Here is a 17,749-nt window from a genome sequence, read left to right as displayed (position 1 = left end):
TTCTTCGGAATGTTTACTCATTTGTTAAACCGCAATATTATTTCTACCTTTCTTCCCTCCCTCTGGTTGTTGTTTGGTTTCGGCGGGAATAAATAGTTTGCCTTTTGCAATGTGCTTTGAAAATGTGCCGTTGTCGTTAGTCTTGTCTGTTAAAAGAGAGTAAATAGAGGCAAATTTTAAAGAGATTTTCCCTCGCCGCCGCCTTTGATTGTTGATATCCACTTTATTCCGAATAACCGATGAATTGTTTCATGTCAAATCGTCATCGTCATCGAAGGTGGAAGCGCCTGGACGGCTCAGCAGTCCGACTTCGAGCAGCAACTGATGATCGATCTCGGTGTGGTCCGGAACGTGACCCGAATCGAAATCCAGGGCCGTCCGCACAGCAATGAGTACGTAACGGAGTTCAGCATCAGTTACGGCTTCAACGGACTGGACTTCATCGACTACAAAGAACCCGGCGGCAACACAAAGGTATTAAAGGCAGCTTCCGGCTTGAAACGGCAGAACGTCTTCGTGAATGACCCAGTACTGGGGGCCCTTTGAGAGGCCGCGGCTCAAGATTGCGCATCGTTAGTGGCTGACGGAACGTGTAAATAGTTTGCACTACTAAAAGCTGCTTCCTTCTCACCCATTCTCATTTGGCTGTTGGCTTTACAAAATTTCCAGGAAGTCACCTTTCTCTAGAATAAGAAAAGATTGGTGTTTTGTATGTTTTGATACATTTACATAACACACGGATTTTTAATCCCCTTGCTAGTCGGTCTTCCCTTCACTGGTGATGGTTTTATGCAAATAATTCTGAAATCAAAATGGTAATGGTGTGATTGACATGCTTTGAGTTTTAGTTTTTAGTTTTTAGAAAAAAAAATTGGCAACAGACACTAATGAATCAATTTTCTTCCCAATATGCCACCAATCTCACATCTGGACCGGAAATCGATACGAAAATCGGCTGAACTTCGAACTCACCAACCACTAACAAACTCTCACACAAAACTTTAATTGAAATGTCGTAACATCTACAAAAAAAACCCTACTAACCTCTTAACACCTCAAAAACAAACAAACGAAATAAAATCCACCGGAAATGACGTGGATGGGTCCACGTGGTGTGGTTATTGTTGTTGTTGACATTGTTTGGTGGAATGACTGTGCATGCTGGCAATGATGGATGGGATCAACAACAGCTCGCTCGGCATGGACACCGGTCGAGAATACCTACTTCCACTTCCTGACCATCGACCTGGGGGGTCGGAAGATGGTGCGGAAGATTGCGACGGCTGGCCGCGCCACGACGAGTGAGTGCGTCACCGAGTACATCGTCCAGTACTCGGACGACGGTGAAATATGGAAGTCGATCACGGACAGTGGCGGCGAGGAGCAGGTAACTTTCCCTAAAAGAAAACAAAAAAAAAGATTGTCTGTTCTATGTTTAGATAAGTTGGATTCCTTATTTTTCTATTTAAAATCTCAAACCCTAAATGTGCTAAACTTTCTACTGTAAATTTGAACGCAACTTCCAAATTATATGGATATAAAAGATTTTTGTTTTGAATTTGGTGAAACACCTAGACACAAATTCTAACGATTTAACGATTTCTTTGAAATTCAAATCAAATCATACTTGTGCGACAAAAAAAACATTTTGTTGAAAAACGCAGGCTTTCGATTCAAAAGTGTTTTCTTTTATTTTTTCGAATTAAAAAAAAAACTTTGTTTTGCAACGTTTTCAACAAAGATGTATGTATGACAATCGATATCCAAATTTCTTGGCTTATTCTTTAGAGCCTTGGATTTCACTAGAAATAGAAAAATATAAAAATCAGGAAAGAAACACAAGCTGAAAGTGATTTTTTTTTTAATTCGTTGGAACAAATCAAGGCAAATCCGCATAAAAACTTGAGCGTTATTGAACAACCCCTTGAGTTGATCAATTGATCTCAAAATTAACTTTCTGCTAGGACCACACTACTGTACCTAAATATTGAAATTTAAAAAAAAACTTTCTTAAAACTTCTATTAATAATGAATTAAATCAGTGAAAATTGAAAGAATCTAGAAAAAAAACATTTAAAAAAGTGATTAAAATGGAAATATCACAATAAAGAAATAGAAAATACATATAATAAAAAATTCAATAATTCAAATTTAAAAAAAGGACCAAAAAATTTCATATATAATAAAAAAGGAAAAAATAAACAAAAATCATAAAGATAAATAAAAATAAATAAATAAATAAAAAACGAAAAAAAAAATTAAAAAGTAAAAAATAAATAAAAAAGAAAAAAAGAAAATAAAAAAAGAAATAAGAAAAAAGGAAAAAATAGATAAAAAAAATTAATAAAAAATAAATAAAAAAGAAAAAAATAAATAAAAAAGAAAAAAATAAATAGAAAAAGGAAAAAATCAATAAAAAGGGAAAAAATAAATAAAAAAGGAAAAAAAAGAAAAAAATAAATCAAATAAAGTAAAATCAAATAAAAAAAATGAATAAAAAAGAAAAAAATAAATAAAAGTCAATAAATAAAAAAAAAGAAAAAAATAAATAAAAAATCTAAAAATAAATAAAAAATCAAGAAAAAAAAATAAAAAATCAAAAAATAAATAAAAAAGAATGAAAATAAATAAAAAAGTTAAAAGAATAAGAAAATAATAATAATAAAAAAAATAAATAAAAAAACAAGAGAAAAATAAAAGAAAAAGCAAAAAAAAATAGGAAAAAAAAGAAAAATAAAAAAAGAAAAAAATAAATAAAAAAAGAAAAAAAAAGAAAAAATAAATGAAAAAAAATTAATAAAAAAGAAAAAAATATATTAAAAAGAAAAAAATAAATAAAAAAGAAAAAAATAAATAAAAAAAAAAAATAGAAAAAAATGAAATAAAAAAAAATCAAAAAAAAAAAAATAATAAAAATGATAAAAAATAAATGGAAACGAAAAAAAATAAATAAAAATGAAAAAGAAATTTAAAAAAAGAAAAAAATAAATAAAAAAGAAAAAAATATATAAAATTAAAAAAAAGATGAAGAGGAATAAAATAAAAAATAAAAAAGAAAAAAAATAAAAAAGAAAAAAAATAAAAGAGAAAAAAAATAAAAGAGAAAAAAAATAAAAGAGAAAAAAATAAAAGAGAAAAAAAATAAAAGAGAAAAAAAATAAAAGAGAAAAAAAATAAAAGAGAAAAAAAATAAAAGAGAAAAAAAATAAAAGAGAAAAAAAATAAAAGAGAAAAAAAATAAAAGAGAAAAAAAATAAAAGAGAAAAAAAATAAAAGAGAAAAAAAATAAAAGAGAATAAAAATAAAAGAGAAAAAAAATAAAAGAGAAAAAAAATAAAAGAGAAAAAAAATAAAAGAGAAAAAAAATAAAAGAGAAAAAAAATAAAAGAGAAAAAAAATAAAAGAGAAAAAAAATAAAAGAGAAAAAAAATAAAAGAGAAAAAAATAAAAGAGAAAAAAAATAAAAGAGAAAAAAATAAAAGAGAAAAAAAATAAAAGAGAAAAAAAATGAAAGAGCAAAAAAATAAAAGAGAAAAAAAATAAAATAGAAAAAAAATAAAAGAGAAAAAAATAAAAGAGAAAAAAAATAAAAGAGAAAAAAATGAAAGAGAAAAAAAAATAAAAGAGAAAAAAATAAAAGAGAAAAAAAAGAGAAAAAAAATAAAAGAGAAAAAACGAAAAAAAATAAGACAAAAAAAAAATTTAAAAGAAAATAAATAAAAAAGAAAGAAAAGGAAACAAAAGGAAAAAAGCAAAAAAACGAAAAAAAAGAAAAAAAGGAAAAAAAAGAAAAAAAGGAAAAAAAAAGAAAAAAAATAAAAAATAAAAAAGAAAAAAAAAGTAAAAAGGATAAAAATAAAAAAGAAAAAAGAAAAAAAATAAAAAAAGGAAAAAAAAATAATAAAAAAGAAAAAACAATCTTATAAAAAAGAAAAAAGAAAAAAAGAAAAAAAAAGAAAAAAAGAAAAAAAAGAAAAAAAAGAAAAAAAAAAGAAAAAAGAATAAATAAAAAAGAAAAAAGAATAAATAAAAAAGAAAAACATTAAAAAAAGATTAACATAATTATAAAAGAAAAAAAAATCAAAAAGTATAAAATAAATCAAAAAGTAATAAATAAATCAAAAAGAAACAATTAAATCTGAAAGAAAAAAATAAATAAAAACGAAAAAATAAGTTTAAAGGAAAAAAATAAGTTTAAAGTAAAAAAAATAAAAAAAAGAATAAATAAAAAGATACGAAAAAAAGGGAAAATAATAAAGGAAAAAAAACGAAAAAAAAAAATTAAATGGAGAAAATAGATATCAAGGAAAAAAAATAAATAATAAAGAAAAAAAATAAATACAAGGGAAAAAAATAAATAAAAAGGAAAAAATTAAAAAGAAAAAAATTATAAAAAAATACACAAATAAATAAAAAAATAAAAAAAAATTTATAAAGAAAATAAAAAAAAAAAAAAATTATAATAAAAAAGAAAAAAATATATCAAGAGAAAAAAATAAATGAAAAAGAAAAAAATGTATAAAAGAAAAAAAAATAAAAAAGAAAAAAAAAAATAAAAAAGAAAAAAAAATAAAAAAGAAAAAAATATAAATGAAAAAAAATAAAAAAAGAAATTAAACGAAAAAAAGGAAAATTGATGAAGAAAAAGAAGATAAATAAATAAATGAAAAAAAGAAAAAAAAAATGGAAAAAAAGAAAAAAAAATGAAAAAAAGAAGAAAATAAATAAATAAATAAATAAATAATTAAAAAAAAAGAAAAAAAAATAAAAAAAAGAAAAAATAAATGAAAAGAGAAAAAAAATAAATAAAAAAAAAAAAATAAAAAAAGAAAAAAAAATCAAAACGAAAGAAAAAATAAATGAAAGAGAAACATATAAATAAAAAAGAAAAAAAAGCAAAAAAAAAAAAATAAATAAATGAAACAGAAAAAAATAAATTAAAAGGAAAAGTAAGTCCTAGAAAGAAAAATTGAAATTATAAAATATTTTATATTTACAACTAGTTTATTAAAGGCCTTTTACTTTAAAAATAAAAAAATATTAAAAGTTATTATAAATAAACAGAAAACTAAAAAAATCGAAAAAACACTCAAAAAATTTAAAAACTTAAAAAAATTGAATGAATAAAAACATTAAATAAAAAAAAATAAGAACAAAATGAAATATGAAAAACATTCAAGTAAAAGAAAAAATATGAACAGATAAAATCAATTAAAAAAAAGTTAAATAACATCGAATTGAATAATAGAAATAATAAAAGGAAGTCAAACTTAAAGTACGAAAAAAATTGAAACAAAAAAAAAATGATGAAATGATCAAATAAAGCACAATGAAAAAAAATAGACAGCTTATTAGGAGTTGCTTCAATATATTTTTTTTCATCACAAGACAAATTCAAAATATTTGTACGAAAAGATTCATTTATAAAATACAAATCCAAGTATAATTTAAACGTTATTTAAATTTTTTTTTTCAAAAGAAAGCAAGAAAAAACAAATTTTGAATAAAAATTAATCAAAACACAATTAATTTAAACAAAGATACATTTAAAAAAGGATAAAAAAAAAGAAAAAATTCATAAAATACGAAAAAAGGATTTGACGGGCTAGTTCCACGAAACTTTAAGTTCCTAGGGTCTGTCCTTCTTAACCATCTACTGCATATGAATTACAAAACCATATACATAGATATGGTTCGGAAGTTCATTTTTAAAATTTTACCGCCTAGTTCTGCATGGTAACACACTTAAAACTTTTTCAACTAATTAAAAATACAATTATAGAATCCAAAAAAAGTATTTTAAAAATTATAAACTATTTTTTAAACTTTTTAAATAATGGAAACTATCGAGCATTTTTGGGGTAAATTATGTTATTTTACGCAGACTTCTTGGCCTCATAATTCATGTAGTAGAGGTTACAAGTTATAAAAAATACGAAATTCATTTTTAAGATTATTGAATAAAATTTTATTTTGAACTAATATCTATAACCTGAACGAGTAACTTACAATAAATCATTATTTTGATTATCTTTATAAAAAGCAAATAAAATTCTCAAATATATTTGTCTCACTTTTCTTCAGCTCTATTTTTTTTTATTTCTTTGAAGCGTTATTAATTTTGAATGATTGTAACCAAAGCCGTATAATTAACATACTGAATCTAAATACTAACCAGCATGTCTGTAGACATAACCCAATAGTTGAAATAGAATGAATTGCTCCAAATAGACATTGAAATTACACAAATGTGACTTACAAATAAGTTAAATTGTAGTTAGAACTAGTAAAATGTCCCGGCTAGTGCAACGTCTCGCAGCCACGTTCATCAGCGTTGTGTCGTCTTCAAGTAATAAGAAAGAAATCTACCGCCATAATCACTACTAAATCGTACCAACTCTAACATTCACTGTTTTTCCATTTTTTATGAAGCTCTTCAAGGGTAACAAGGATGGCGATTCGGTGCGCCACAATTCATTCGAAGTGCCAATCATTGCCCAGTGGATCCGGATCAACCCGACCCGGTGGCAGAATCGAATCTCGCTGCGTGTCGAACTCTACGGATGTCACTATGGTGAGTGAGCGTGATTTATCTTGTTTTAGTTTAAGGAATGGATACGTAAAATACATTTATTTTCTTTTAAAGAATCTGAGAACGTGTACCTAAACGGGACCGGCCTGATCCGGTACGATCTATTGCGGGATCCGGTGGCGGCGACGCGTGAAACGATTCGCTTCCGCTTCAAGACGGCCCAGGCTAACGGTATTCTGCTCTATTCGAGGGGTACCCAGGGCGATTACTTCGCGCTGCAGATCAAGGACAATCGGATGGTGTTGAATGTGGATCTGGGTTCCGGGGTGATGACATCGCTCTCGGTTGGAAGTCTGCTGGACGACAACATTTGGCACGACGTGGTCATCTCCCGCAATCGAAGGGATATCATGTTCAGCGTCGATCGGGTGATCGTCGAGAAGAAGATCAAGGGAGAGTTCGATCGGTTGAACTTGAACCGAGCGGTAAGTCCAATGTTTTTTTTTGCAATAAAAATTCAGAACGAGAGACATTAAAATAAATTTTAATTTTAGATCTACGTTGGAGGAGTACCAAACTTGCAGGAAGGATTGATCGTGCAGCAGAACTTCACAGGTTGTATTGAGAATCTTTATCTGAATGCTACAAACTTCATCCGAGAGATGAAGGAAGCTTTCTACGAGGGTGAACATCTGCGTTACTTGAAGGTTCACGTTACGTACAATTGTCCGGAGCCGCCAATAAGCCCGGTGACCTTCCTGACCCGTGGGTCTCATGCCAAGCTAAAGGGATACTACAGCGTCAAGCAGCTGAATGTGAGTTTTTCGTTCCGGACATACGAAGAAAAGGGTCTGATGTTGCATCACGATTTCATCCGAGGCTCGGTGCGGGTATTTCTGGAGGACGGCAAAGTGAAGGTGGCTCTGAAAACGGTGAATGAGGAACATGTGCGGCCCACAATCTTGGACAACTACGAGGAGCAGTTCAACGACGGCAACTGGCACTCGCTGAGTTTGGCCATCAAACCCAACAGCATGATCCTGAGCATAGACGAACGACCGATGGAGACTGTCAAGTGAGTACTGTTTTCTCATTTATAATAGTGGTAAGCACAATTTTATAAGACCTTTATAAAGGCACTCAACAGAGGTGTTCTAAATCTAACGCCAAACATTGGAGCGTTAGAATTTTTTTTCCTCTGAATATCAAGGGCGTACCTAGTAATGGTGCGTCAGCTGTACCGTCAATCAAAGTCATACCTAGACTGAGATTCTTTCTTATGGTAAAAGTACGTTTTGGTCACTGTTACGTCCACCTGAGTGAGCCAGTTCAAAGAGTGCAAAAGCGGCTTAAGCGAAGTCTATGGGGATTTAGGAGTCGGTGTCCCAAAAAATGAAAATGACAAAAATAAAATCAGAACGTTACGAACGTAAGCTTCAGACAAATCTTCATATATCTTATACTATATTGAAATGAAATTTCAAAAGTTTTACATAATCATTTATTTCATTTTTTGAAGAATATACAAGCATCCCTTAAGCTGGTCAATGATTTTCTGCATGTCTGGATAGACTGAGTCGATTTGGTGTCAATTTAGAATTTCTCATACCATGGTGTCTAAAAAGCTTCGTTTTGGTTCAAAATTCATCCATAATTTTCCGCAAAATTTTTAAGTAACGTTTACATGAGTAAATTTGAACTTTTATGTTTGTATAAGAAAATGGAATATTATAAACATGTATTATAAATAATTAAAAAAGTTGTTAAACAATCTTTTTTTTCAAGAGAGGTATAAAAGAGAAGATTTTGTTAAAAAAAGCTGGATTCTTATAAAAAATTATATTTGAAACTCGGTAAATTCAGCGGTGTCAAAAAGCTCAGAAGCTACTTTATTTTCAAAATTTTCAAAAATTCCATGCTAAGCAACTTAAAAACGAAATTATACCAGAATGTTTCTAATAACGATAACGTCAATTGTATTACAATTTGAAATTTTTTTCTGCTGTGACTGAGACAACTTTAACGAGGGATAGGGAAGTACACATTTTTTTTAAAATTTTTACGGTTTTGTTTATTATTTGTTTTATTTACGTATGTTTAAGATGTACTATTGTTTATCAACAATTTTTTTTTATAATTTCAAGGATTTTACAATTATAAGTATGTATGTTCTATCCAGATCTAAGATATCTGCCTCAAGATGAACTATATTCTTTTATAGAACTGTAACAGGTGGTGGAAACTGGTTCAAACAAGACTGATGGGATTAACTCAATCCTCAAAAATATTTATTTCTTACTTTTCAAATGCTTTTATTATATTCCAAGCTCATAAATCGTCCTGATTATTTAGGACCATTACTTAGTATCATTGTCTATCAAATGGTACAAAATTTGGTAAGCTCTTTTTTAAATTTTTTCAAAGTTATGATCAACGTAAATTCAAAGACGGTCCTTCTACATTTTGGAATTTCGTGAAAAGTAGAAAAGGCCTTAGAACTTCTGTTGAATCTAACTTACCAGAACCGCACTTTCAATAACGTGAAAGAAGCAATTGAACTATGCACAGAATTTTTCAAATCTACCTTTGTATGCCACAATGGACTCAATTATAACTCCCAGCACTTGACTTCAGTCTACTCGTTTGACAGAAGCATTCCCGAGTTCAGGGTATCTCCAAACGACGCTAGGAAGGACTCCTAAACATTAATGAGCGTGATTCTATGGCACTACCCGTGAGCATACTGTTTAATAAGTCTTTGGAAACTTCAACGATTCCCATAATTTGAAAAATTGCAGCAATCTCACCCATTCATAAATCCGGTAACGTTCATCTCGTGGAAAACTATCGAGGCATATCTTTTCTAAAGTGCTTGGCAAAGGTATTCGAGCTTTTAATTTTCAACCAAAATGAGTTCAATCTCATCACATAAACATATCATCGTCAGCAGTGTCAGCACGAATTCCGCAAAAAGAGATCAACGTTAACGAACATGATGGTGTACGTCCCATTTATCAGTAGGTATCTCTGTAACAAGAAACAAGTCGATGCAATTTACGTAGATTTTGCCAAGATTTTGCGACTGCCCCACAAATTGCTTATCACTAAGCTTGAAAAGATCGGATTCCCCAGGTTAGTCATGTGGCTCGAGTCATACCTTAAAGATAGAACTGCATTTATCAGGCAAGGTCATACGAAATCTCAAACCTTCGCCGTCCCTTCTGGAGTACCTCAAGGGAGCCATTCAGGTCCATTGCTTTTTAATCTCTTTATGAACGACCTTTGCGCGCTAATTGACTCGGAGATAATCTTCTATGCTGACGATTTGAAAATGTATCGCTCTATCACAGATAATTATGACTGCTTATCACTTCAGCAAGACCTCGATAAACTTGTTCATTAGTGGCGAGTGAATAGAATGGACGTGAATCTTAAAAAATGCAAAACCCTGACTTTCATCAGATGCAAAATTCAGATAACCCATTGTTACCGAGCGGGTGATTCAGTACTTGAAAAGGTTGAATCAATACGGGATCTTGGAGTGATTCCAGACAAATCACTCACATTCAAGGAACATCTAGCCTTAACCGTGGCAAAAGCAAAAACAGGATTAATCGTAAGCCACACTAAAGGATTCAGTGACATCACCACTTTCAAAGTAATCTACTGCTAGTCACTAGTCCGTTCGGTCTTGGAGTATAACATCCAAATTTGGGCGCCTACATCCATAGGCGGAATAAGCTGCTTAAGCCAGTGCAGGTTTCTTGAGGTATGCACTTCCAAACCTACCCTGGAATGAACCATAGCGGCTTCCCACGTATCACGATCGATGTGGAATCCTGAGCATCGAACCAATCGGATCCTGTAAAACGTCTTCGGCGTTTGTTTATTTTTAATGTTATATCTGGAAATATCGACTCCTCTAATCTCACTGAAATTATACCATTCCACGTTCCTTCCCGTCCACTACGCAATTTTGAACCAATAAGGTTAACTATTTACAGGGTCCGGCAATTGAACTGCTACAAAACTTTAGGAGTGATTATTTCGAAGTATACCAAACCGAGTTTGATGACACCTTGTCACCTGGTTAATATTATGTCTAAGATGTCAGAGGATATTTTTGTTAATTTTGTAATCAAGTGTTTTTTGTAAAAATAGTCCTCGAACCTTAACGTAGTGCTTTGATTGCCTAGTTCCAGGCTGTGAAACGGTAGAAAGACATATTTCGTGAGTTGCCCTATGAATGTATGTATTTTTTTAAATTTTGGCTCGCACTTGGAAGATACCTGGAGATCAGAAGTACCCAAGTATAGTATGGTGGGGATCGTCAAGCTACAATGGCGACACCTACCATCGTGAAGATCATCAAGATGCACCCTGAGAGAATTTCTTGGCGTAGTTACATTGAATTGGCGATAGATTTTAATATACCGGTTCAAAATCGCCGTCGGATCTTGGAAGATGATCTTTAGGCCCAGCCTTACAAGTTCCTAAGATTTCAAGACCTCTCGTTTGAATAGAAGCAAGAGCGGGTAGAAAGGGCGAATGCGCAGCTTACGCGGGCCGCGCATGAAGAATTTGGAGAATATCGTGTATCCGCCGATGAATTCGTCGCCGTACAGCGGTTCGTGAAAAAACAGAACTACAGATTTTGGTTGCCAGAAAGATCACGAACCTATGCAAACGTATTAAAGGCCACAAGACGACAGAAATCTGTCTTATTAAAGGTCTAGGTCGGAATGGCCCGTACTTTGCTGGTGAAGATCAACCGAACACCCTGAAGCGGTGTAGATCAATCAATTTACGCATCGAAAATAGTTCTACGGCATGTCCTCGAACTGTGGACACGTCCTAATTTTGGTTTTGGTTGGTGGTTTTTCAGCAGAACTTCGCATAGGATTACGAAGGAAAGAAGTCTTAATTTTTGTGTGCGAATTTTTTTTTTCGAGGGTTAATTTCGAGTTCGGAATGGTCGGGGAGTTCGCCGGACTTTAACCCTATGGACTTGGCTGTCTAGGGTATACAGATGCCCGAGGTCTACTCTACAAAACATGACGGGTTGGAAGTTCTGATGCGCCATCTAGTTGAATCCTGGGATAAAATACCACAAAACCACCTGCCTGCTTTTTAGAAGATGTGCCTTGAGCTTCTGCAGCGAGTGATTAAGCTCAAGGACAAAAAATGTATGTCTATCGCCTCCACTTTAGTAGGAAAATATTGCTTTTTCAAGTTTGATGCGAGCGATGATTCTATGATGTATGTGAGACGTGTAATGAAGTTTTTTGAGAAATATAACTTCAAAAATGTTAGCCGGGTTGTTACCAGGACCTCCAAGCTCCACTGTATGGGCCTGAGGCGAATATTCCCCGATGATCAGTCCTCTTCTGGACAACTTTTAAGCTCCAGTGTTGCTTAACCAACGGAATCGGAATTAAATAGTGCGGAGACAGACGAGTCCGAGGCTCTTCAGATCCGGCAATTATCGGATACGAACGGGGACAAATTCATCTGGTCTGGGGGAACCAAATCTGAAACGAATGGGTCCGGAGGGATGAAATCCGGCGAGTTCCTGGAATATTGAGTCCGGATTGGTGAAGTCCCAAGCTTTCGGGTCCGAATGGACCGGAAAACCACTGGGTCTAGAGAATCGGAATCCGGTAAGATCCAGAACTTTCTGGTCCGAATTAGTTATGTCCGCAACATTTTGGTCCGAATGAACAAAAATCGGCGAGATCCGGAACCGGACCCGGAGTCCGAGTCCGCAGAAACGAAATCCGGTAAGATCGGGAGATTTCTGGTGCGCAGGGATATAGATCCGGAATTACTTAATCCGGAGAAACGAAATTCGATAGGAATAAAATCCGGTATAACACTGATTCAATTGGCGCAAAATCCGTTCCAGAATGAAAAAAAAAAACCTGTGTGGTCGAAAGTTCGGCAAAAGCATGTGATAGATTCTTCCAATGGCTTATCTCTAGGAGGGGGTTTCTCGGCCTGTGGACGAAATAACCTCGGCCAGGTGATACCTTCGCTGCTTGGCTTGACACGGTGGCGAAAAGCCCAAAAAGTTAAACCAGGCATAAGCTCCGGAATGATTCTCTGGGTTCCTAACCTACCTCTACAGGAGAGTTTCCCGGTGGATTTCGTGCTCGTCGAATTGACTTCCGAAAATCTAGTACTTCACTTTTCTTTTTCGGAAATAAATTCGGAAGTCGGTAGTCTGATTTCCGAAGTAAATTTGGGTGCTGGTTGCACACAATAATTGGAACTCTGGTCTTTATGTTTTAAGTTTGAATTCTTAAACCAAATAGTGTATGGGTTTGTTTCTTAACTTTCTTGTTGCAATGGTCATAATTCTATTAGGAAATTTCTTTACTTGATTGTAATAGATACAGTACCGTTCATAATTGTATAGAAATTGAATGTACGCGCACTGCCACTTCGACTTTGAACTTCCATAGCTTTTTACTCTGATGGTATTCTTGAACAAATTGCGTTAGATAGATCAATATAGATATAGATATCACCAAATTTGAGCTTTCTGGAGCTTGTGTGGCCTGAGATACAGTAATTCTACAAACATCGGGCTTTTTGGACTTTAACCATTCAATCTGCAATATCTCAGAAACCAAGCTACATTTCTTATTGAAATTTTACAGAGTAGTTGTTGAAATGCAAAGCTGTCATGTCTGAAGTTCTTGAAAGGTTCTATCGTTTTCAATTTCTATACAATTATGAACGGTACTGTACTTGTTTTCTATCTCAGTTCTGTCTATATACTTACATACATTTCATAGTTTGACGTATCCGAGTAATTAACTTGAATTCTCGTTAAAAATGCAAAGACAATCGAAAGTTTCACAGAATATCAAGCATGAATTCTATCAGGGCATTATGTACGATCGATAGCAGGAGAGTAGGAAACGAAAGACCTGAACGATGGTGAAACAACGAACAGGAAGATCTGGGCAATTGACACTTGCCCCGAGTTCGTTTCCATTTCTATTAGATTCGTTTTTTTAACAAAAAAAATAGGGTTGATGTATAGTCGATATCATTTAAAACGGTTCACAGAATATTTAAGCAGAAACTGTGAAATTTAGTAAGCCTACTTGGTTGAATATTCTACTAAATCAAAGCAATCGATTCACCTAGCAGAGGATTTTCTTTTATTTTTCAAGCGAAAGCTTTGCAGCCTAATAGCGTTTTCGTTTATTCATGCTCCACTGGTACAAGGGCACCCCCACGGTGTACAATATAATAAGGTGATATCTTCCCGATAATGTCGTCATTACTATCCATCTAGTGATCTTCGCGCGCAAAACTTTTTGCCTGGAACGCTATAGGCAGATAGTAATGACGTCACTAGTTTGCATTAAAATGAGTTGTTTACTCGTGTTAGTAGCCTACCTTATATACTTAGACCGTGGGCACCCCTTTCTTCAAAAAACAAAGAAAATCTTGATCCGGGACGATGCAAATATATGGTTGCTACATTCATCCTCACGCTGAGAACTTTTACGTTGTCGCAACCGCCTGTTTGGGGTTCGGAACTGGTGGACTTCTGAATGGATAAACGAACACAATGAGAGCAAAACTCGTGGAGGACTACGTTGCCTCTGCCAATAAACACGTAACAATCACATAAACAACACCAAAAAAATTTAAAAGGCTTAAACATAATTTTGATTTCAAATTAGCGCTTTTATAGTTTTGTTCGGTTTTTTTCCAAAAATTTCGGCTATCAACAACAAGACTGAATTTCGATCAAACATTGCAGGCTTTTTGCTACAGAAGAGTCAGGATCGAACGGAACCAGGTAAAAAACACGTAAAAAGGTTAAAAATCCCATTTCCAAATAAATTAAAATAGGAAAAACTAGCCACAGCGTGTTCCGTTTAATTTCGAGTGTGTGTTTTGTTTCTCCCAGTTAACACTGCTGTGTGTGATAGTATAATTTCCCGTTTGTTTTAGTAGCGTAAGCTTAAAATACCGCTTTAATAAAAAAAAATCCCAATACATTGGCCATTCGAGAATCGCTTGATCTAACTTACATTGGTTGATTTTTTTGATTAACTAAGAACGAAAAGTTTCTAGTGTGAGGATGTAGAGCTAACATTCTGCTCGCGTGTTTGCAGACAACTGAGTGTCCAAACGGGAGAGCTGTACTACATCGGCGGAGGCAAATCGAAGGATGGATTTGTGGGTTGCATGCGAACCATCATCATCGATGGGAACATCCGACCTCCCTCGGACTGGAAGGAGGATGAGTATTGCTGCAAAGGGGAGATGCTGTTCGATGCGTGTCACATGATCGATCGATGCAATCCTAATCCGTGCAAGCACAGCGGAGTTTGTAAGCAGAATTCTATGGAGTTCACCTGCGATTGTGCTGGCACTGGATATGCCGGAGCTGTCTGTCATACTTCGTTGAACCCGTTGTCTTGCCAGGCATACAAAAATGTGAATGTGGTACAGTCGCGTACCACTATCAACATAGACGTCGATGGAAGTGGACCGTTGGCGCCGTTCCCGGTGACCTGCGAGTTTTACACGGATGGCAGAGTTATTACGGTGTTGAGTCATAGTTCGGAGCATACGACCCGAGTCGACGGGTTTGCGGAGCCCGGTTCTTTCGAGCAGAATATTATCTACGAAGCCGATTTGCCACAGATTGAGGCACTTCTGAATCGATCGCAGTCCTGCTGGCAGAGATTGAACTACGCTTGTCGATCTTCGCGTTTGTTCAACTCGCCCTCGGAGGCAGAAAGCTTCCGGCCTTATTCGTGGTGGATGTCGAGACACAATCAACCGATGGACTATTGGGCTGGTGCTCTGCCCGGATCCCGAAAGTGCGAGTGTGGTATCTTGGGTACCTGTGTTGATCCTACAAAATGGTGTAACTGTGATTCGAACAGTCTGGAGTGGCAGGAAGATGGTGGAGAGATTCGTGAGAAAGAATTTTTACCCGTGAAGGCTTTGCGATTTGGAGACACGGGTACACCGGTTGATGAGAAATTGGGTCGCTACACTTTGGGTCCGCTGAAGTGTGAAGGAGATGATCTGTTCAATAATGTTGTAACCTTCCGTATCAAGGACGCCACGATAAACCTTCCACCGTTTGATATGGGTCATTCGGGTGATATCTACTTCGAGTTCAAGACAACTATCGAAGATGCAGTAATACTGCACGCCAGAGGTCCGACGGATTTTATTCGACTGAACATCGTCGGTGGAACGAAGCTGTTGTTCGAGTATCAGGCTGGAACTGGAACACAGAAGGTTTACGTTGAGACCAGCTACCGATTGAGTGATGATCGATGGCATTCGGTTAGTGTGGAACGGAATCGTAAGGAAGCCCGGCTGGTGGTGGACGGATCGATTCGAGCGGAAGTGCGGGAACCTCCGGGTCCCGTTCGTGCTCTGTATCTGACTTCGGAGTTGATCGTCGGCGCTAGCATTGACTATCGGGATGGTTTTGTTGGCTGTATTCGAGCGCTGCTGTTGAATGGCAATCAAGTTGATCTACGTGGCTATGCCGAGCGTAGGTTGTACGGGGTTTCCACGGGTTGTGTGGGTCGATGTGAGTCGAATCCTTGCTTGAACAACGGAACCTGTACCGAGCGATATGATAATTTCGTGTGCGATTGCCGCTGGAGCGCCTTCAAGGGACCGATTTGTGCTGATGGTGAGTTGATGGTTAATTTATGGTTAAAAAAATAGATAATTTAAACTTTTTTTCATTCCTCAGAAATTGGTGTTAACATGAAAGCTAGCTCGATGATCAAGTACGACTTCCAGGGTGCGTTCCGATCCACACTTCACGAACGTATCCGAGTGGGCTTCACAACGACAAACCCGAAAGGATTCTTGCTTGGATTCTTCTCTAGCCAATCGAAGGAATATCTCACTATTATGGTTTCCAATTCAGGCCATCTGCGAGTTGTGTTTGACTTCGGTTTTGAACGGCAGGAGTTAATCTACCCGACGAAACACTTCGGCTTAGGACAGTACCATGATGTACGGTTTTCCAGGAAGAACGGTGGCTCGACAGCTGTTTTGGAAATTGATGACTACGAACCGCAGGAATATCACTTCGATATCAAAGATTCTGCTGACGCTCAGTTCAACAATATCGAGTTTATGTACATTGGCAAAAACGAATCGATGAAGGATGGATTTATTGGATGTATATCGAGGGTAGAGTTCGATGACATCTACCCGCTCAAGTTCATGTTTCAGGAGAACCCTCCACCCAATGTGAAGTCCTTAGGAAGTATGTTTAAAAAATGTTTGATTCTACTGGACGAGGTTCTCATTTTGACTGCGTTTTTTTTCTAGCTCCATTAACGGAAGATTTCTGCGGTGTAGAACCTGTAACACATCCGCCGATAGAGATTGAAACCAGACCACCACCCATTGTTGACGCAGATAAACTTCGAGATGCCTACGGTCCAGATACCGCTGTTCTAGGGAGTAAGTTTTATATAAATCTAACTGAAATGAGATCACTCTAACGTCTTTATCATCCACAAGGTGTGCTAGCGGTTTTGCTTCTGTTGCTGATTCTGATGGCCGTGCTGATCGGTCGCTACATGAACCGCCACAAGGGCGAATATCTGACGCAGGAAGACAAGGGCGCCGATATGGCGTTGGATCCAGACGATGCTGTCGTGCAGTCGACGACCGGGCATCAGGTTACCAAGCGAAAAGAGTGGTTTATTTAATGGCCCTTTATACTTTGATCCGGACTCACGTCGCGGCTTGGTTTGGCTCGACGAAGATGGTTACACCGTTTTCGACGAGAGAAAGAATAAGTGAATAGAAAAACAAAATCGACAGTGCGGATAGAATATTGTGTTCGAAAGTAGCGCGACTGTTTTTTATCTCAACTCTGAAATATGCCAAATTTATGGTTATTATAACTTACAACTCCATACTTTAAAGCTAAATAACTAATATCAAAGAAAACGTAAGTTAAGTTGACAACGAACGACTCCATTACTGTTCGCATCTTCAAAATGTTCAAGTTGGGTTAGTTATTTCTGTTCAATATTGCTTAGATTCAATCTTAATTTTTGTTCAATTTTACCAGAGAGAAGAAGATAAAAAACGCGCGTCTTTAGAAAAACTAAAATTTGACCTCCATAATGTGAAAGGACGATTTCTATAGCTACCGATCACAAAGAGGTGTTATAGGATTCGTTTGTTCAC

The 17,749-nt window shown here is 34.9% G+C and overlaps 1 protein-coding gene across 5 annotated transcripts in view; it reads left to right on the top strand.

Annotated features, from left to right (window-relative positions):
* Positions 1–17,743, top strand: part of LOC129757816 (neurexin-4) — a 58,474-nt gene extending 40,731 nt beyond the window's left edge. The window contains exons 1-10 of one of the 5 annotated variants that reach the window (XM_055755140.1): positions 333–592; positions 1,191–1,387; positions 6,433–6,574; positions 6,647–7,017; positions 7,087–7,607; positions 14,316–14,354; positions 14,674–16,223; positions 16,287–16,811; positions 16,877–17,011; positions 17,072–17,743. In XM_055755140.1, coding sequence (XP_055611115.1) covers positions 1,262–1,387; positions 6,433–6,574; positions 6,647–7,017; positions 7,087–7,607; positions 14,316–14,354; positions 14,674–16,223; positions 16,287–16,811; positions 16,877–17,011; positions 17,072–17,262 — 3,600 coding nt within the window. In that variant the 5' untranslated portion in view covers positions 333–592; positions 1,191–1,261 and the 3' untranslated portion in view covers positions 17,263–17,743. Of the gene's footprint in view, positions 1–277; positions 593–1,190; positions 1,388–6,432; positions 6,575–6,646; positions 7,018–7,086; positions 7,608–14,315; positions 14,355–14,673; positions 16,224–16,286; positions 16,812–16,876; positions 17,012–17,071 lie in introns of those variants that run through there. The other 4 variants (XM_055755136.1, XM_055755137.1, XM_055755138.1 and 1 more) reach the window with 4 other exon arrangements.
* The last annotated feature ends 6 nt before the right edge of the window (positions 17,744–17,749 follow it).

This window comes from Uranotaenia lowii, chromosome 3, assembly GCF_029784155.1.
Source record: "Uranotaenia lowii strain MFRU-FL chromosome 3, ASM2978415v1, whole genome shotgun sequence".
NCBI lineage: Eukaryota > Metazoa > Arthropoda > Insecta > Diptera > Culicidae > Uranotaenia > Uranotaenia lowii.
The sequence above is the reverse complement of the archived record's forward strand: the minus strand, read 5'-3'. Positions and strand labels throughout refer to the sequence as shown.